We start from the raw sequence: 21,937 nt of genomic DNA on the forward strand, positions 1-21,937 counted from the left end.
ATACATATATATATACACATATATATAAGGCACTGTAAAATGTACCATCACTTCTCTAGGACTGTTTTTAATCTGTAAAAGTAGATCATCTTTCTTCATATAATCTGAAATGTCTAACCAAGACATTTTTAAAATGTTTCAGGGTTACAGAGATATCAGCTGTGAAATAAGCCTTACTTTAAAATTCAAGTTATTGTGACAAGATGAACAAAACCTATTTTGACAGTAATTCTAATCTATTTATTATGTAACTATTCCTCTCTTAAAAGACACATTCACCTGTATAAATAGTTTCTTTTGTCTCTCCTTATTATGTTCCAAAATGTGAACTGAAACTTGTCCTGCAGAATAAAAAATAACAATAATGGAGAAATTAATACACAGTTGGATAATTTATCCATTACTTAAAGAAAGGAAAGCCAAGATCGCTGTAAGCCAAGATGTCTTTAAATAAAATGTACTAAAACAGATCAGGAGCTTATATAATTCTGTTTGATGCAGCCAACATCAATGGAGCCTGGTAATTATGTTTTTGGCCATTTTATATATAAGGGAATCTCTGCCATGTGAAGACATGACAGCACACAAATATGCCTGGCATTTACAATGAATGTGCTTGAATGGGTTCTTGCTTAATGCAATTAGCCTATATATGCAAATTATGGCATCAGAAATCCTGCAGCAGCTGCTGTTAGGAGGGCTTGGCAACTGTATGTGTTACAAGCCAGTCTTACAGATCAAACAGACATATATTCAAAGACTAGAAATGGATAGATAGATGAAGATAGATTAAAAATTGCACATCTTTGGGATGTATAAGTCCCAATACCCTGGATAGAACATTTCAACAAATACCAATATAACATTTTTCCACAGTTACTCTGTAGCAATGAGTCATAATTGTGCCAGACCACAGGATCCCTATTAACCTCTCAACTTTAATAAAAAGCAGTACAGAAAACTTCATTTAGTGTTGTTTCATGGACCACTTACTGTGGCCTCATAGGCATGATCCATGTTGGCCACAACCAGGAAACGCTCTTTTAGAGACTTGGCATATTTTCTACTTTACCATAAGCACCTTGAAAGTACAACTTAACCTGCAATCACTTCTTTTAACATTTTGTCACCTGCAGATTTTGCACTGGAACTGGCCTTTCCAGTTCTACTGTTTCAGTTCACGTTTTGCACAAGTAGAAGTAAAAATGGGCAGCACACCTGAACCATCTCAGCAAATGAATGCATCTGAGGCGTAACTCATTGGGGAAAATCAGACACTTGAAAATACTGAAGTGACTCAAAGGTTTAAAAAATATATATGTATTACGAGAGCCACAAAAAAGGTTACAGACAGAGCTCCACAAAGCCTGCACGGATACATTCCAACAATTCAAGGTGGCAGAACAGGTGAAATACAGACCATAAAAACGGTTTGACATCAACTTTCCAGACTGTCAGAGACAGCAACCTTGACCCCATCTTTCCCACACCAAAAAAAAAAAAAAATTGAATATATATATCTCTATCTATATATATATCTATCTATCTATATTTCTAGTCTGGACCACAGATATAGTCCAAAGAAAACCACATTGCAATTTCCACAATAGGCTTGTAGGAGAATAGGCATCATCTGAAGAACAACCATTATAACACCCATGAGGTGATTATCTTAGGCCAAGTTGACATAACATTATGCTTCGTTAGCAATTTAGAACAGCAACACAACACAGTTCATTTGATGCACATGGCTACCAACACATAGCTCTGTGCAACCCTTAGAGCTAACTTTAACCAAACTAAGTAATTACACTTGTTTTGTTTAATTTAAAAAGAAAATGCAAATGTAAGATATTAGGGCAGTTCCTGCTATCACCTTTCTTAAAAATTCAAGACTTGAAGATTTCTTTAATGTACTTGCTTACAGACACATTTTGAGACTGCATTAATGATGTTCAGGAAAATATGCCACCCTGAGCCTTTTTCCCTTGTTCAGGTTATGTCTGTATCCAGTTTTGACATAAGGGGCCAAATGCTGGTTGTGTATCAGTGCAGTATTTGGCCCAGAGTTTCAAAGTCTTTGCTATTCAGACTTTCCTATGAGGTCAACAGATAAAGTAGTAAAAAAAGAAAATATTAAGGCTTCAAGTAAAAATATTTCCTTTCTCTCCCACCCATGTAGTAAGATACATTTAATTTCATAATACTCAACATATGATACAATTAAAGATACAGAGATCCAACTTCTCAAGGCAGATTGTACTACAATGAAAACCTAGAGGCTAAATGGGAGTGTATGAACAGGGAACAAACGGCTAATAAAATGCAAATATGCAATGAAAATTGATGCATAAAATAAACAAAAACTATTGCTGTTTTTTAAATAAGTAATACAATCCACAGCTAAAAATAAAAACATGTTGAGAAGATTTAAGACTTCTGAAACATGAAATAAACATGACAAGAATAAAGAAGCTACTTTACAAGATCCAATAATTTGTGCTAGATTTTCATGGCTGATCCCCACCTACTGTAAATTAGCATCACTTAGATGAGCTTTGATGGAGCCACACCAATTTACACCAGCTGAAGATTTGGCCTGAAGTGTCTGTAAAAACTGAGACTATCTGGGCAGAAGAACCTTACTACTAATCTGTAAACTGCTTGAAGAACTATACTTTAATATTGGCTGGATTCTGCTCCAAAATTAGACTTAATAAGTAGGTCCCCAGTCCCACAACAGGAGCTATGAAAACAGACACTTACATTTATGAGAAAAAAGCTGCAGGTTCAGTGCCTGGGATGGAAATGAGGCTGGATTTGCTGCATGCAATCTCCTGTTAACTGTTCTGCTTAGAATATTCTTTCAGAGGATTTGAATAATTTACTCCAGGCTATGTGCACTGAATTATATGCAAACCTCAAAAGGAAAAAAAAAAAATACTTTGGTACCATTGTAAACCTATTAAAAAGTCGAATGTCTCTCAACTGTGGGCAACAACTACTCACAAAATATATAATCCTTACATCTAAATCTGTAATGATACAGCACATTCATTCTTTCCTCCCTTACCCCTTGTGAACTACGTCAAAATAACCCTGGATATTAGTGCTTTATACACACAATACTGTGTTTAGTCTTACTGAGAAATTCTCTCATGAACTAATGTAGTTAACTTCAAAGGCTCTTTGGCCCTTCAAGTTCCTCAGTAGGTTTTTTGTTTATAAATGCAGGAGAAAGAACAATCAAAGTGGAGCATCACTGGGATGCAAATCTCAAATATTACATTGGTGCAAAATTTCAGCCTTGCCTGCATGAATTTCATGTACGTATTCAAAGATACATGGTAAAATGTGCCCTTGTCTAGTTCCCTAGCCCAAATTCAGTGTGTCACATACCCCTCTTTTTCAGGGCTTACATATGGCATACATGGTACTTTAAAAACAAGTAAGTCTTGTGATACTCTATGCACCAGAGTGAATTCCAGTCCTTGAGGAAGTACTGCATCTTCCTGAGGAGTTTACATCATGGTAGAGTTGCAGATTAATAACAGTTAAAGATGGAAGAAATCTATAAGGCCATCTGGTCTAGCCCCTTGCCCCTGCAGGTTCACCTCCTACAGAAATTTTTTGAATGACTTGTCCTAATATAGTTTGACAGTTCTAAATAGTTAGTCTCCAATACTCTGACTTGGAAGACTATTCCACTGCTCCTTCCCCTCCATCTTTTCTGCCTCCTTCTAAATGTAGACCATTGGTTACCAGTGACAACCCTTTGATTTACCTTTGGTTTTACATCTTTTAACTAATGTATTTGTAAAATTATGATACTCAATTTCCACTTCATTGCTTAGCCAGTGACATGTTTTTAGCCCTTTAAATTTCCTCATCAGCCAGCCTGTCCTGTCTTTTAATATATATTGCTCCTTCTGTACCTGGTCCAGTTTGCCAGCATCTTTCTGGTACCACGGTGCCTCCAACTACTCTACATGCCAGTGAGCAAATCTGCATAGAAAGACTATTGCTTCTCTGCTCTGCAGTGTCCCTAGAGCAGGCATTTAAAACATCACCAAGGCAATATAATGCATACTGATTTCTAGTTCACTCTCTCATAACTTTGGCCGATATCACAGCTTCATTGCTTTCCAGGTTTCTCCCTTCAGGCAACATAGATAGAGCATTACATAGAGAGATGATTAACTTTCTTATGTTCTCTTCAACCTTCTTCTCCAACAAATGATGTGATATACAGGGGACATAATAAGCATATATTTCAGCAGATGTCAAGATTTACCAAATCAAAACATAAATTTTAACCAGGCAAAATGGATGTCAATATTTGCCTTCTGGAATAATTAATCTCAACATACATGGAAACAAGTAGGATGTTATCAACACATTCTGAATTGCTACCAAATACCTGGAGAGCTCTCCATTATAGTAAAGGACTGAAAAGGATTCAATCCTTTAAAACAAATACCTTGAAAAATTATTAATTCACCTCTCTAGTCAAAACTATTCACCAGAATAACCAGGTGGAAAGTTGAGGTTTCGTTTGCTGACTGGCTCAGTGATAAATAATAATTTTTAGTGACTTTGGCAAGTCACTCAGGATATTCTTAATTGAAGACATGATCTGGCTAGTTAGCATTGGTCCAGATCTCAGTACTTTTGTGTTCTGAGGTGGTAAGTGAATGGGAAGGAAAACAAGATAAGGAATGGAGAAAATAAACAAAAAATTCCATTTGTCCCAAAATTAGCTTTGCCAGAGTCCTCATATTTGTGACAAAAGTAATGCACCCCTTTCTTGTTTTTTATAGTAAAGTTGTCTTTAAATCCAACAAAGTAAATGTAGTTTTCTGGAGACAGGAAAAGGCAACCTCAGAATGTTAAATAGATTTGATTGACATTATTTTAAAAAGTTGTTCCCCAGGGGGAAAAAACCCAAATGGAAAATCCTTTGTCTAACAGTATTGAAGACCAGAGGGAATGTGCTAGTAATTAGGCAGACAGAAAATTTATATCCTTTAGATGTATGCTTGGCTCAGTTACACACATTGTAAATTCAACAGATCACGATAACCTTGCTGCAGGATTACACAGATGGCACCAGGGCAAGGCAGTAAACCATGTTATTGCCTAAATCCAACAGGTAATAAGGAGGGTGCAGAGAAAGCAGCTGACAGCTGTTTAAAATATGTTCCCATCCAAACATTTCCTTTCTTATTGGCTTGATTTTGTTTCTGAGTCAGAGAAGCCTTTAAAAACCAGAGGGAGCAAGAAGTCAGAGTGGAAGATCATTACTGGTGTTGTGGTCCTTTTCCACGAGAGACGAATATGCGCGCACACACACACACACACACACGCACAATTTCACACGCAGGGAGGCGAATGGCAGACAGTGAGAAGCTGTTGCTCTCCTTTCTCCTGCTCCCATCGGAGACCAGGGAGGCTTTTAAAGACGACATAGCGTTCGTGGCCTAAGTGCCCTTGCCTTGCTTCTTCCCAGGAGGAGGAACCCAACCCACAGTGTCTGGGGGCCACAAAGCAGTTCTTGCACATCCAGATACCCAGAGTAGGAAGCCTGCTTTCCATGTCGGTAGGAAAACAGCAGTTGGGCCTCTGACTCCTGCTGGACACATTGCTGGCCAGAAGAACTGGGCAGGGTCATGGGAAAAACTGCATGATCCTGGACTGACCATACCTTTTTCACAGCACAACTGGTACACAACAGGTTTGTTGGACAGACACACGCACAATGGCTTTAGCGCTCTCTTGCATGAAAGAAATCCATTCTGTGGTTGTGGTGTTAGGTCATAGCCAGTTCCCGCCTGTCAGTTCAGGAAGAGTCTGATGGACTGTACAATTTTATTCTCTCGAGAATAAGGCTGCAGCTGGTTTTTGGCCAAAAGAGAAAGATGAAATGATGAAAACAGAACAAACCCAAAACAAGAAAAGGAGAGTGGCCAGCTGTTGCTGCTCCTTCTTTGTTGTTATTTGAGTCTTCACAGTGCTCCTAGCTTCATGGCTGGCTGAGTGGATGGCTCTTTATTGTTAATTAATTTTATTTTACACTGAAATTTCGTAGGTTGTTCCACCAACTCCAGACACCTTCTTAACGTTTGAGTGTCTAGCAGGGCTGACAGGTGTCCCCTGGGAACTTGATGTTGAACCCAACCTGGATATTCCTTTTGGCTGTCCATTTATTTTACTGTGAGGTGTCTTCAACTGCATGTCATCCCTGCATCAAAAGAAATATCAAAAGATGGAATGTTGTGACCGGTGTGATAACAGAATGGTTTCATTCAGGATAAACAATTATCCCTGTTACCCCGAGTCGCAGTGTTGCAAAATATTCAAGCGTGGGAGCAACCTGGTTGAAGCCAATATACTTCATGAAAAGCCACTGAAAAGAGAAAATTCATTTGGCCATTAGGTTAGTGGATCAGATCCCAGTAGTATTTGTTCACTTAGTTATCTGCTTAAATGTTTTGTTGAACTAAACTAATTGCATAAGCATTTGTAGGTCGCAGGAGGGTTTAACTGTCACCACTGTTGACCTTAAGCCAAACTGTGTCTTACAATCAGAAATAAAATACTCAGAAAAAACACTTCCCAGTTAAATATCCAGTTAAACAAAATTATGTTGCCCATCTCTGAAAGACACAGGTAAAGTGCAAGACTTCTTTGTGACAGAAGACACAAACTGAATCAAGTCAGGAAGCACTCTAGGATGCCTGTAATTCTGTAATTAAAAACCATACTCTGGATGGGCTCTTTTAAATAATTTCCTTTCTTACGATCTACTGCCAAGGAGCATGGACAACAGGCTTTCCTCAAAAGATCTTTTAAATCTGGGCCACTACACACTAAACCTTAATCTGCCTTGTCCCCATGACTCAAAAAGTAATTAGATAAAAGCCTACCAAAGAACTGTGTGTGTTGTGGAAGTGCCAGCACATCTGGGGTGTGCTGTATTCTCGCATCTTACTCCTACACAGTAGATGTCTGCTTGGGTTTGCCTCAGTCTGAAGTTTAAGACTGGCCCGCAAACCGAGGCAGCCTGAGCTATTTCAGACCACTATGACTTTTTCTGGAGGCCAGAAGGTTTGATGGATTAACTGTATTCAAAAGGCAATTTCATTCTTTACATGTAGCAAGTTGAAGGAGGTGATTCTCCCCCTCTGCTCCGCTCTGGGGAGACCCCCCTGCAGTGCTGGGTCCAGCTCTGGGGCCCCCAACAGCAGAAGGACACAGACCTGCTCGAGTGGGGCCAGAGGAGACCACGAAGATGCTGGGGGGGCTGGAGCAGCTCCCCTGGGAGGCCGGGCTGAGAGAGTTGGGGGGGTTCAGCCTGGAGAAGAGAAGGCTCCGGGGAGACCCGAGGGCGGCCTCCCAGGGCTTAAAGGGGGGACAGGGAAGGTGGGGAGGGACTCTTGATCAGGGGGTGGGGGTAGGACAAGGGGGAACAGTTTTAAACTGGAAGAGGGGAGATTTAGATTAGATGTAAGGAAGAAATTCTTCCCTGTGCGGGGGGTGAGGCGCTGGCCCAGGGTGCCCAGAGCAGCTGTGGCTGCCCCCTCCCTGGAAGGGTTCAAGGCCAGGTTGGACGGGGCTTGAAGCAACCTGGTCTGGGGGAAGGTGTCCCTGCCTGTGGCAGGGGGATTGGGACTAGATGGTCTTTAAGTTCCCTTCCAACACAAACCATTCTATGATTCTATGTGTCTGCAAAACAAACAAAGCTATCCTGGACTTTTACACAGCTCTTGATAGGCTCAGAATAGCTCCAAAACTAAATGCACTTTTTCTGTGGCAACCTGGTCTGACAGCTGTACCCTGGCGCTGGTGCAACAGGACCATCAGCTCACTCCAGCCCACCTTCTGCTACACGTTTAAGCTGTGTTTGCACTAGAGAATGAAATTGTGGCTATCTGAACCAGCAAAACACACATACATAAATATAAAAAAAAATATTGAGTGGTTTTGTAAAATGCTGCTGTATCCCTAAACAACTGAAATATACAGGGACCAAATTCTACATTTGCCTTACTGAAGTATTATAAAAGCCCTAATTCAGTGCTGAAATTCTCCCAAAGAACAGTCTGCCTCCTGAAACAAGGCAGAAAGGAGCTAGCAAGGAGCTAGGGGAAAGGGGAGAAGGGAAAGTAATTTGTGGTGCTACTGACAGAGAAAATGTGCTAGATTTACAAAGCACAGAGTACCTGTGGGAGGTTCATATCACTAGGTAAAAAACTTCATGTTTATAAAGCTATTTATTTATTAATCTAGGTATTTGACTTGACCTTAGGAACTTCAGTAAGAAAGATCCTCTGCAACAGTATCATATGTCTGAATTTCTTTAGCATCTGATAGGATCTGTAGCTATTTTAATAGCTAGACCACTTTTGCCAGACACTGTGTTTTTCATTACTTCAAAGAGCTGAATTGACGTGAATTTACAGGCTCTACATTTTAAACAAGCACAGTGTAAAAGCAGTGGGACTAGCAGGCTGACATCATAACCAAGAACCAGAAACTAAGAAAAGGCAAACAGCTTTTCATATATTATCATCTTTCCTACAGCAGCAGCTGACACATCCGGGTCTCAAACAGGGGGCAGAGAGGCAAAAGAAAGTTCACAGGTCTTCTTTCACTGGAACAGACTCGTTTTTTTAACACATATGAAGAGTTAAAAATGGCTGGCTACATCCTGAAAGGAAGATCTTCAACCAGTATATAAATCATCTTAACAACCAGAATTGACTAGAAAACATCGAGGGAAAAACTTGCTGGCACTAAACTTCAGGAGACCCACAATAATGGCTCTCCCACATTTCAGTAACTTTCCCCAAAATGTTGTATAGTACTGGAGTGAGAAACTTGGGACCTTAACCAGAGCACAGCATAGTGCAGTAAGTGCCAGATGCAAAGAAAAAACCTAGATATTTTTGATGAGCCCTTCAGGTCCCAACTTGGCTGAAATACTCCACCCTTGGTGGGATCATGTAGCTCTTTTCAGACTTTCCAAGCCCTACAGTCTTCAGAAGGAAGAGAAAGAAAGATAAGCGTCTGCACAAGCTGCAGCTAAAGATCTTGCTCAGATACCACTTACTCAGGCTCTCAGCACAGGAAACCCTCCCTCTCCCCATGCTTTCTCACAGAAAGGAAGGAAGCAGCAGAGCTCTAAGGCAATGCCAAGATGATCTCTGCTTTTATTACCAGTTCTGTACTACGGGACACTCAATACAGCAAAATACACAACTCTCTATGCCAAGCACAATTTCCAGGACCGGTCTCAGCCCGTTTCCCTTAGTGCAGGGTATGCTTGCACGTGCTGTGATGCCAGCTTTGTCTCTATGTCCAAGCAGCGGCTGGATCCAGCCTCCGTTTAGGCCACAAACTAAAACAGCTCCACCCATCTGTGCACAATGGGAGGGATAATCTGCCTCTTATCTTGCAAATAATTATCTAATACACCTAAAACACTAAATCACTATGACTTTTACAAGTTAAGTGATTGCCTGCAGTTCAAGTTACAGCAAATGTGCAAACATTCTGTCATGATGAGGTTGCAATGAGGGTGCCACAGAATTGGGAGAGCACCCACAAACCTCCCACTCTGCCTGGCCTACAGCAAACACTTAATCTGGGTCATGCCTTCAGCCAGGTGCTCTGCACTTGCTTGCAAACAGATTCACATTGCTAAGCAGCACCTAAAGCAGTACATACCTTTGTGCTCCCACTGATTGCACCTCTGTAATTTCCACAGTGTTTACAAATGAGACAGCCTTTGGGCCTCCATAAGAGGGTGACCTAGGCATCCCTGTGGGGGATGACGGGACCTGGTGGCCTGGGGATTTGTAGGAGCCATTGCTCACCCTGCCCTGTAGTGTTTGATGGGACTGGACATTATTATTGGCTAAATCAGCTTGCAGAGAGGTTGTGGAAGTCCTTGGTGCTCTTGTCATTGCACTTGAGAGTGAGGACACTGAGGACTGCAGTATAGGGTTCCTTGTGCTAAAACTGGTAGCAGCCATCAGATTGTCTCTAGATCCATATCTCATTGCCATGCTGCGTGGGTCTTCAGAGAGTGTGCTGACTTGCTGAAGGCTGTAAGAGCTAGGGGTGTCGTAGACACCTGAGTCTGCAAATACTGAATCAGGGTGCGAGTGGAGGAGCTTCTCCCTCTCTTCCATCTCTTTCCTCTCCTGGATCGATGCCATAATGGTTTTGGAAAGGTTATCATAGCGGACTGGGGAGGGGTCTCGCTGATGTGGAGCTGGGTCCCCCAGCACTGGGCTGAAGCTCTGCGGTGGTTGGCGTTGCAGCTCACTCCCCCGTAGGTGGCACATTTTGGCTGATAAATACGGGGAGTGGTACCCAACTGAGCTGACCGCAGAATGGGCGATGCACTTCCTCCCCGAGGGCGACATGGGGTTTAGCAAACTGTCATATGAAAGACTCCCATTTCTGTTTGACAGGGAATTGGGAGAAAAGATGCTTTTGTAAGGGGTGGAAGCCACCCCTTCGGACTTTATTGGATGAAGGGGCACTTTGTCTGTCCCTCTCCTGCCAGCAGATTTCAGGCTCAGGGATCGTGAATTGATGGCAAAAGAATCTATCTGGAGTGGGGAAGACTGATAGGTCTTATGGAGGGAGCTCTTCCGGTAGCTGGGGATGTCCAAGCTGGGTTCAGACTGGTAATCAAGGCTCCTGCCATCCTCTTCTAGCAGAGCCCCTTGACTGTGTCCCTCCTGCATGGAGATCTAAAACAGAGGTGAATATGAGAAGCAGAAGTCAATGACATGTAAGTACAGGTTTGCTCTCTATGGTGAGTGCACGGGAAGAAACAAGCTGGAGGTCTTCTCTCAGACCCTCAGCCCAACTATGACAAAGGTTCATTATAAAGAATCTCCTAACTCCTGTTCAGCATATAGGTAAGCACCTTAGAAACAAGGAGGAGTTACTTATAAGTGCTAAATAATATTGATGGTAATAGATCTGTCAATACATGGACACTGAAAACACAGAATGAGACCTTCTAAACTGAGACTCAAGTCTCAGTCGAGGTAAATCAGATTGTAATCTGATAATAATGCCCTTGGAAAAAGCACTTCCAGTTTTCTACAAATAGCTCTTGAGTTGAGAGATGTCTGGTATTGCATGCCAAGTCAGAAATATTTTAGGCTTCATTTAAACACACTGGTGACCAGCACACTGTTATCCACTTTACTCAGAGCTATGAATATTCAGTAATTCTGAACTTCTGGTCATAGGTCTTCACAATTAAGCACCTAAGCTTAATTAAGTAAGAGAGGCTCCTTCTCACCATTTAGACAACAAAATGAAGCAACTTCGTCTTTTTTATTGCCTGTGTAGGAGAGAGTGGCCACATCAGAGAAGGAAACATAGGCCATAATTTATTTATGTGCATTGAAAACAGACAGGATTTTGCTTTAGTTTACTCTATGACAGATTGCTTACAGTTCTGTTCACTTAAAATACCATTCTGTGCTGAGCAAATAATTTCTGCTGTTACTTTTAAGGAAGAGTTTGTCATAATGCACAATAAATTGGATACACTGGCTCTGCAAACAAAGTATTATTATCAGTCACATATTTAATCAGAAATGCAGTCAATGCAGTTTGTTCTGTATCTAGTTTATTTTAAAGGAAAATTATCCAAAAAACCCTAACCAGTAAAAATCTGTTCTATTCTGAGTTTTTCTTGAAGTTTTTTTCTTTGAGCTAGAAGATACGGAAATATGCAGAACAGCTCACTGTCTTCTAGAGCATGGTGCTAAATTTGGCCTTCTCTGGAAAAAGGAGACCAAGAGAAAGCCTCTAAAGGAGGAGGAAAGAACAATGATGTAGCTTATATTTGTGCTACTTTTCCCTGTGCTCTGATCTCTCTCCCCTAACAGCTTTCACTGCTCAAAAGCAGAATTATATTGACAGGCTGAAGAACTGATACAGATGAGACAACATGATATTCCTTACACCAGCTTGTCTCTTTCCCTCCATACCTTATACTTAGACGTGGTTTGGCAGACAAAAACGTGCTATCCCATCAACTTGCCAAGTGAACTAATTTTTATAATATTCCCACTTGACTACTAGAAAGCTGTGACTACTCTAAAACTGAACAAGTCCAAAAAGCTGATTGTATGCACACCAGTCAGACTATAGTAACATATTTTTAGGTTAGGATTGACACAGCAACTCTCAGAGTGAAGATGCTGTACCCTGTTATCATTTCATAGCACTGCCCAGTCTCCCAGCCTAACCAGAACCTATCCTGTATCTATACTGCATCTATGGCTACGTACTGAATGAATACAACAAGCTTGCCTTCCATGGCGCTCTGACTTTAGGCATCATGACCCAAAATACTGTTGCTAGCTGATGCCTGTAAATAGAATATTTTGAATTGGATGTCAAGCCATTTTTCATGTAATAAAGTGAAGATGATTACACTTTTTGGATGCAGTGAACACAGTGTTGTTCTTATGTTCCCTTTCACAACCCAATTTTTTCTTCATTAAGTGGACAAATTCAGATAATAACATTTACAATTATTGCAGTAAGACTAAAACCTGAACTTGGTGATAGCTAGAATTTCACCATCTATTACCATCTTTCTTTTCAAAATGAGAAGGATACTAGAAAAATTTTCTTCACCATTTAAGTAACATTCTGTCTTATTCCACTGTTGCTGCAGTCAATTATATGTCTCCACTGTGTTTTCCTTTCTTTACCTACATCATCCCCTTCTTGTTATTGCAGGGGTGACACTGGAGGACCCAATGAAATTAACTGTAAGAAAACTGCATTGTGTGTGGTATGTGTGTTTTAAAAGTATCTCCACTGGTGTGTGAAGACTTGGATACATATTGCAAATATACAAGTTAGATTGGTGATTTTCAAACTGATGTTCTCAAGTCCTGGGGGGGACAAGGAATATTTACAACAAATCCACAAATCCATGAGAAATGAGTGAGAAAAATAAGCTTATTAGCAGTGGGCTTAGTTTTGCACTCTGCTTCCAAAGGGAACAGTGTAAACTGTTTCAAAACTCCTAAGCAAAAGAGAAAGCAGTCAAATTTCCAGAGCAAGTCTCTAATTGTTTGGACCTCAGTTCTCTTGATAGGAAGAAATTATGCCAAATATTAGGAAGGTTTTTTTCCCATATAACCCAAACATGCTGAGAAGGTGCTAAGAAAGGTCAAACATGAGGAATCTTCCATTACTTTTAACTAAAATATCTCTTGGGCTGCTTTAAAAGTTCTTTCTGTTTTGCAAGCTGACATCTTAAGGAATCACTGAGCATTTGTCTGTTGGCTAAAAGATCTGATCCAGAAAAGCGCTAAGCATGCCCAGCTCCCTCTGAAGTGAATGTGAGTTGGCACCTATGGCAGGAGAAGCCAATGGGAGGTGACACTTCTCAGCATCTCAGGATCAGGCTGAGACGCTGGTAAAGCAGCAGCCCATGCCTGTCAGCAGGACAGACATGTCAAGCTCAACAGAGGACAGCTGCGAAAGCAGACATGTTTTCATAAGGAGCATGGTGAAAATATACACTATTGCACAACAGTGGCAAGTGTTGTTATTTACTTTTACACTCTGACATTCACTACAGCCCTGCAGTGAATTTATCCTCAGCTCCATGTTGCCCAGTGTTAGCTGGGAGCAGATTCTTTTCTCCCAGGCTCGCTCACCTGCTCAGCTGTAGCATGGTAGTGGACTTTGGGATTGTTGCTGAAAGCTGGTCGATACTTGTACATGGCAGGTGTAGGAGGACTGATAAGTTTGGGTGAAAGGCCACCTTCTGTAAAATAGAAGAACAAAAAAGGACTTTCTACTAAAATGTGTGGACAGAAAGCTATTATTCCTAATTCCTTGCTACCCATGGTCCTCTGCAAACAGATCTGTTCTGGAAAGAATAAAAATTGCAGTACTTTTGTGCAGAATTCCACCAAAATCAATGGGTCCCCTGTGGAAGTAACAGTACACTGCTGCCAGATCAGCAATCTAAAGAGAAGAAGAAATAATGTATAATATATTAAGTGGGGTGACATATTTTGGTGAGTAGTAATTTGAAATACCAGATATTTGGGTTGAATTCTGCTACTAGTTTTGTCAGGAAAAAAATAGATGTTTTTTAATAGTATCAAAGCTTTAATTTCACATTTTCATAAATGAAATAATTCAGTTTGTAATGCCTAAGCAATTCATGCTAATATTTCTGATTCCTCAGTTCAAAATGAAATTTTTCATTTTAAAATTGATCAAGAATTTAAGATGGGGTTTAAAAGGGTTTAAAAACTCTACAAAACTGATATGAAATATTCAACCTAGGCTTGAATGAACCAATTCAAGCTGACTTTTCTCTCTCTTTTCTGCTGTTTACTCCCCTAGCTCAGAACTCTTATAAATAGAAAAAAATCCCTTCACTCAGATCGCATTACTGTTTTGAAAGAATACCAGAAGCCTTTTAAAGAGGCTGAAATATTTTCTTACTAATAAAAAATAAAACACTGATCATGCAACTATACCTTCACTGGTCCCTAGCTGCCCTTTTAGCTCAGAGTACTTGCTTGGATCTCCTTTGGGTGGGAGAGGTGGTTGCACATCCATACTTTTATCTTCCAGACCTTCCAGGCTAATTTTAGACTGAAAACAACCAAAGAATCAATCATTACCCACAACTTGGTTAAATAACAGCATGTGTCAAGAGTGCTGGATGTACCACAGAACAAGAACTACCTATACTTATAATGACAAACATGATTTAGCATCCACTTCAGACAAAGACTGTCATGTGTAAAGTTAGCATTGTCATAACAAACCAGTGTAATTTTAAATGCACTGTCCTAGTCTACTTGGCATGCTAAATAACATTATTGTCATGCTAGTTAATATGTAGTAGAAGACAATGGTATTTTCTAGCATTTTTCAGCAACTTTCCAGGCAGCTCTCAAGAAGTAACTTTCCAAAGAGTATAACAAAGTAACTATCCACAAAAATCTTGCAAGGAGGCTTCTTTTGAATCCACTGCTTTTTATATGACTAAACAAATCCTTCTCTCCGATTCAGGCCAGGAGAAACTGAAAAAAGAAGAGGAGAGAAGAGAACTCATCTTCTGAGCCAATATTCCTTTCACTGGAACACAAGCCTTCCTGCAGTCTGGAAGCTAAAATCCTTCCTTGAAGTAGAACAAGTGACCTGGTGGTACAAGGGTTCCCACAGTGTTAAGTTTGTTAAAATTAATTTGAACACCAAGAGGAGGCACTCTTGGAACAGAAAGTAACTACCACAAAGAACAGCCACCTCTTCCAAAAGATGCCCAGAGGCATTCTTTTCTAGAGCTGCAAAAATGGATGTTACTGGACCAAGAGCTGTTGTTGCCGAACCTGGGCTATTTTGAGATGATGAAGTATACAACAAGGACTCCATCTCTATCATTTTCTCAAAAAAATGCATCATCTCAATAAGATTTTCAATTACAAACTCATTCCCAGGCTTGATAACATCCAATCCATGCTCTTCAGAAGCAGTGTTTGAAAGCTGCCTTACCTTGCTCCGGTTGAGGTTGGCTTGGATCCCGTTGTCACTGATCTTCACTGTGATCTGTCGCTCAGATAAATCAGGTCTGAGGAAAGGAGGCTTCACACTCACAGCTTGCTTTTTCTTGGGCTCAACTACGTACCTGATTAATTGTTCAACAGTCATCATTAAAATAAACAATAACCTAAGAACAAGGCATAGAGACAAGAAAATCTTCCTGCTTCCAGGGTATGATTTAAGAATGTGTCAAAATCTATGTCAGCAAACTCAATTTATTTCAATGGATGTAATAATTAAAAAGCAATACAAAGATCAATTTTTTTTTTAGTGAGCAAAAGGAGAGGATGCATTAAAAAGCCCAAGCAGCTTTGAAGCACTGATGGAGAAGAGCACAGTTCACATGAAGAAAGAGAGGCCTACCACCAATGGAAGTGATTTACTAGATCTTACCTAGTTAGCATGGAACAGCTTCCCTGCAGTGGAAGACGGTGACTGGGGGAATAAGACCCAGCACGTGGGGAGTTAACATGGAGAAGATGATATGCTGTCAGTTCTAGCTTACCACATGGTGACTTGTGTCTGTAGCATACTTAGAGTGTTCAAATAAACGGAGGTAAAAGAAACAGACAGGTCTATAGGAAACAACAAACCTAAAGGGAAATGGCTGACTTTAGATACCTGATTTCTTTCCAGTGGACTAGAATTCTGTAAGTGCCATTGGGCAGTGTCTGTACAATGCATAAATATCAATACACACACAAGCTTTCTCTGTTTTATCCAGTGAATAGGACATTCTACTAGTGATGGCTCAGTGACTTTCAATATACAGGACAATTTGAACAGGTCTTCACCAAATACAAACATTCTGCTTGCTGAAAGTCAGAATAGCCAGCACGATAATACTCACAACCCTCTCAACAGGAGTGTCTCCCAACTGCTAATATCTGACTCTTAAAGTATCTTGACCTGGTTTTCATGTTTTGGTAAGTTTTAGAAGCAGCTATTCTAGTGCCTTCACTTTAACGCATGTGACAGTCTTTTAGGACTTATATGTTGCATAGTGAAGGGGAAAAAAAAAAAGGGCAGATAATAGTGTCAGGGTCTGGAATTGCTCAACACCCTGAAAAGGCTCAAATAAGTCTTATTATAGTACAATTATTAACATGTTTGTAGGCTGGACAGCTCAGCACCTAGGATATTTATACTCCATCTGATCTATTGCATTAAAATCCTGATTTCAAAATGTGAAACGATAAATCCATTTCCCCCAAAATAGAAAGCCATAAATAAAATCCCAAGTTCCATGAGGTAGACCTCATTGAAAATCTGTTTTATGATAATGAAAGTGCCAGTGAGATTGAAAACCACAGCAGCCTTAAATTGGATTTAAGTCTTAAGGAGAAAGGCTGATTTTAGATTCCTTCCTTTTCTCCAGCAGACTGGCATACCTGGACATTGACTGTACAGTGTAAAAAGTCATGCTGGGAATATGATAACATATGGAAACTTACCTTGTTAATGAAATCCACTGGATAAACAAGTTGGTGAAGACAAGGGTATCAGCTCTTGATATAATTTGACATGCTCATTCCAATAAACATTTCTGGGATTAGGGTTATGAATTATGTGAAGAAAGCAACTGCTTGAACAGGTTATAGCCATGCAACAGTGAAGCAACTATCACAGAGCTCTGCCTTCAGGAGAGTTTTGCTTTAAGTCCCTGTTATTTCATCAGTGGTTTTTCACTTGTGAGCCCAACCAAGCACATTTCCTTCCTCTGTCCCAACAACTACTCCACCTCCCTCATTCCCAGTTGAGAGCATTTCTCTTACCTGGGAGCCAAGGGACTGCAGAGCACATGTTCCACGTTTCCGCAGCACCCTCGGGTAAAAGGATTCACTCCCCCACGGAATTTACCTGTCACCTGGAAACATATTCAGGACAGTGCTGAAACCTCTGGTTACATAAAAGTCATCATCCAACCCCAAGAAAGCCAAAACCAAGTATGCCTTGCTCTGACTCTACTGTCCTTCCCAAACAGATTGTTTTTCTTTGAATGCTGCACTTCCTCTCCCCTGCCACTCACCACCTCCATCAGCTACTTCTAGCTAGGAGGCACACCAGCTAATGATCCCTTCCCAAAAGGGCAGTGAGCTCAATGTGACTGGGTTTCAAAGTGGCCTGGTTCACCTCTCCATGATGCTCCTGCATTACATTTGTGCCTGCTGTCAGCCAGACATCCTGGTTTGGTCCCTTTTATTCCCCTGTCACTTCCATCCTCTGCCTTGGCAAGTCCCCTCCAAACAAACAGGAATGTCAGTTCAACATTTGCAATGTTGGATGAGAGCACTGTTTCTTCTCTATCAGCAACCAATCCTTAGCAGCAACCAGTATGAACCACTGCCTTATGTGGGAGGGTGCCAGAAACTCCCTGGTGATTACAATGTTTGCTTGGAAATGAGCTAATTTATTAAAAGCCAAGCCTCATTAGACTGGTGGGATCCATTCAAAGCTTCATAAGCATTATAAAGGGTTTGTACTCTACAGGAAGATACTTGAAAGTAACCATATGGGGATAAATATCAATAAAGCCAGAGAGATTAATAGTAGTTTCCATCAAAAGCATTACTGTTGCTATTTGCAAGTAATGCATTTTAATCAACTCATAGTTCTGATCTAGCAACAAGTTTACAGTGTACCAGAAATACTTTAATTATTTGCACATAAAATAACAACGATTAAATGATTTTGCAGTATATTATGCTGGCCTCTTTCATATAACATACAATTCTTTGAAAGGCCAAGAGAGCAGTGTTGGAAGTTCTAAGTGTTGGAAGAGTAACCTGATGACTAAAACATGGGCCTGGGACATTTGGCACATCTGCATTCAATCCTGGGCTTAAGCTGACTTGTGCCAGATGCTGGAAAAGCACTTCATATCTCTGTGCCTATTTTCTCAAACACAATATGAAAATAAAATTTCTCTAACTCACAGATTATATTACTAATTATCAGTTTGGTTTCTAAAGTAGTTTGAAATCCACTGATAGAAAGCAGTCTCAGAAGGAAGGATATTTATTTATTTTATTCAGCAACTAAAAATATCAGGATATGAGCAGATTTTGGGTTATGGGTTATTCTGATTCCATAAAGACTTTCAGAGTCATTCAGAAAGCTCACAAACATCTAAACTCAGCCACTATGCATGCCTAAATCAGTCTGCCTACTATGAATGTTCAAAACCTATGAACTCCAGAATGAACAAATACCAAAAATTTACAGTAAAACACCAAAAATGTCTGTACCACTGGCCTACAAAATATACTGGGATAAGCAGACAAGTGTAGCTGAGCATACTGCAACTGGAAAGCTGACAGCAGATAATTAACAATGTGAGAAAAGAGAATCAATACTGAGACTGCAGGAGAAAAGTGAATGTTTTAAAACAGTGACAAAGCCAGGAGCAGATTTCATATCCATCAATCCTGATCTGGTGCCCTAATTACTTAGACATGCTTCCTTTGAAGGGGACCTGAAGGCTGAGAACATCCATCCTTCAGTTACAGATAGGCAGCACATATGACTAAGCAGAAATTAAGACCAGATCGTAATTAATTTTCAGAAAATGGCATGGGACAATGGATTAATCTCAAGTGGTTTGGTAGTTCAGGAAACCAAACCAAGCTAGGATACATTTTCCAATAGTTATTTCAATCAAATTAAATGCATAATTCTCAACCTTCCTAAACGTTAGCGTAGCCACAAACACAAGAAGTTAAATTTTACTTTTTATAAATTTGATTTAAATTTTTCCTTCCTCCTCAGCTTAAAATTTTCATAGACAGTTTTCATCACTGCAGAAAGACAAGCCTAAGGCAGATCATGATTTGGGCTATGAGACCAAAATGTCCTGGGTTTCATGCTACTATTGTTAGCACTATCAAACCTAATACTTGGCCAAATCAATTTTAAAATGAAGAGCAGCCGATTCCAAGCAGGACAGAGAAAAGCATTGAAAGATTTACAGCTATGGTAAGCCTGCTTTGTTTAAAGACCATGTTAGGCAACAATACAGGATGACCTCAGATTCTTTGCTTATGTAAACCTCCCACACTATTCTGGATAAAAGTTTGTATTGTCTCATGTGGGACAGGAGACAATCTCATCCCACTTTACAAAGGCCTGACCTCAGACGGATGTCTTCAGCTCTTACAGTCTGCACAGCAGTCATATAAACTCCATAAGCATGAAACCATCAGCCTGCAGGACAGCCAGAACAGCACACTGCTCAGCATGAGATAGAGAGTGCCCATAGATGCCAGAGCAGCAAAAAATGCATTTTGAAAAACAAACAAACAAACAAACAAACAAAAAAAAAAACGTGAAAAAGAAGTGTGATGTGGAAAAAGAAGTGAGAAAAATCCAGATGTGTGAGGGGTGCTTCGGAGCCAGATCTGTGAAAAGGTAAAGCACTGGAATGCACACAATTAATTAGCCTTGGGAAGAAAGATGAAAATGCTGTGTGCAGCTGACTGGCATGCTGTGTGACCCAGTGACAAGCTTCCTAACTGAGCTAACCCTTACAAATGGCAGGGGCATACTATTGATCCCATGACTAGATCTCTATCACACGTATCATGCTAACGATATGCATATGCATATAGGTCTGGATCACCCAGATAGGGCTGTGGATTATACACATTTGAGTAACTGCAGGTGAACTAAAGTTTTACAGGCTTGCTTTTGGCAGAAGATGTCATGTTGACACTTGGTTTGGAGAAGCAAAACAACTTAGGTCCAATAGCCTCTCTGTGTGCGTGTGCACATACGCATGAGAACAAGAGAGAGACAAAGAGCTAGCTCAAACCTTATTACGTGCAGTGTGGGTTAGCTGAGGGAGTTCGAAATATCAGGAGACAGGGCAAAAGCATGATTTAATCTTTCCTTTCTTTCTTTCAATCTCGTAGTTTGTTCAGTCTGACTCATAAAGTTTGAACTTTTGGGCTTAATGGTACTCACCACATAAAACCTATTTCAAGGCCATGAGTAAATTTTCAATGGTAAATAAGCCTCGGATGATCCTTTGTGGTTAAAAGGGGGAAATCTTTGCTTGTAGTGCGTTCAAGAAAAAAATCTGAAAATAAAAATCTAGGCAGTCTTCCTAGATTTCACAAAAGCTTGTAAGACTGTTACTAAGATTTGGATCATTTTTTGATTTACCAAAGCTGACTTGTTGACTTTCCTTCCTAACTCAACATCTTAGCCACAAACACAGAGAAGGGATTGCTTCTTACCTGTTCATTCGTTGTGCGCCCTCGGGCCACTAGAACAATATGAAAGCCAGTGAGACCAATGACTGGAATAAAGAATAACCCAGCCACACACATGACAGCCATTCTGTATCCAGGAGTTAAAGAAACTGGGATGAATGAAGGGGGAAAGGGGCTATGAATGAGAGGCAGATGAAAAGCATATTAAAAAAAAAAATATCTTGGAAACAGGTAGGGTGTCCTTCACCTTTAATTAGGTCTAAATAAGTTTTATCGCAAAGTTAAGTCCATCTGCTCTTAGCCTGGGTCATTACCCTTGAGATGGTTAAAAAATAATGTCATTCATTCTAGTTCTAACCACCTTGTAAAGATCGCTCTGCACTAATCTATCAACAGGGGTAGCACCCCTCAGAGCCAGAGGTTTGTGTATTACACCACGATAATTGCTTCCAGGGAAAACTCTGCTTTAAAATACAGTAACAGAGTTTTAAATACAATAAATAGTACCCAGAAATTTAGAGTCACACCCAATTGGAAGTAAAATTTGGGGAGGCAGCATATCTTTCTGCTGAGTTTTCATGGCAAAGATTGTGAAAGATGCAAGGTCAGCTATAGTTTTGGGGGTAATTGACTGTTATACAGGTCAGATGGGTACAGAGGAAAAACTGCACTAAGCATTTACAGGGGAAGAGCAATGGGAGATCAGGAGAGGAGTAGATCTTCACCACTTCCAGGAACACAAATATTCAGGTTCATTCTTTCACATTTTCCTCAAGGCCACCTTGAGTCTTGAAAGACCAAAAAGGATACGTAATGGTAGTATGAGCTGCTCCCAGCCTTTCCATATGGTTTAATACGAAGATGAGCCCAAAGGTGAATACTCCAACCATATGTGTACTTAAGGACAGCAAGAAGAGAAAAAAATAGCGGTAGTTCCTCCGTCCTATGCAATTGTTGACCCATGGGCAGTGATGGTCAAAATCCTTGTAAAGAAATGGAGAGACAGGGAATATCCAAACGGTGAAAGGAAATACATTGTCTTAGATATAAATGTGAACCATCATAATGTAAAATTAGATCAGGCTAGTTCTGCACCTTTA

General features: G+C 40.3%; 1 protein-coding gene across 2 annotated transcripts in view; it reads right to left on the reverse strand.

Annotated features, from left to right (window-relative positions):
- Positions 1-217: 217 nt before the first annotated feature.
- ZDHHC8 (zinc finger DHHC-type palmitoyltransferase 8) overlaps positions 218-21,937 on the reverse strand; it is a 121,353-nt gene continuing 99,633 nt past the window's right edge. For both annotated transcript variants that reach the window (XM_033008250.2, XM_033008251.2), the window contains 8 exons: positions 21,648-21,820; positions 20,862-20,964; positions 17,400-17,491; positions 15,577-15,709; positions 14,556-14,673; positions 13,719-13,828; positions 9,730-10,766; positions 218-6,241 (listed from right to left, as the gene is read on the reverse strand). In XM_033008250.2, coding sequence (XP_032864141.2) covers positions 6,070-6,241; positions 9,730-10,766; positions 13,719-13,828; positions 14,556-14,673; positions 15,577-15,709; positions 17,400-17,491; positions 20,862-20,964; positions 21,648-21,820 — 1,938 coding nt within the window. In that variant the 3' untranslated portion in view covers positions 218-6,069. The remainder of the gene's footprint in view (positions 6,242-9,729; positions 10,767-13,718; positions 13,829-14,555; positions 14,674-15,576; positions 15,710-17,399; positions 17,492-20,861; positions 20,965-21,647; positions 21,821-21,937) is intronic.

The sequence above is a fragment of the Tyto alba genome, unplaced genomic scaffold (genome assembly GCF_018691265.1).
Source record: "Tyto alba isolate M040663 unplaced genomic scaffold, T.alba_DEE_v4.0 Super-Scaffold_44, whole genome shotgun sequence".
NCBI lineage: Eukaryota > Metazoa > Chordata > Aves > Strigiformes > Tytonidae > Tyto > Tyto alba.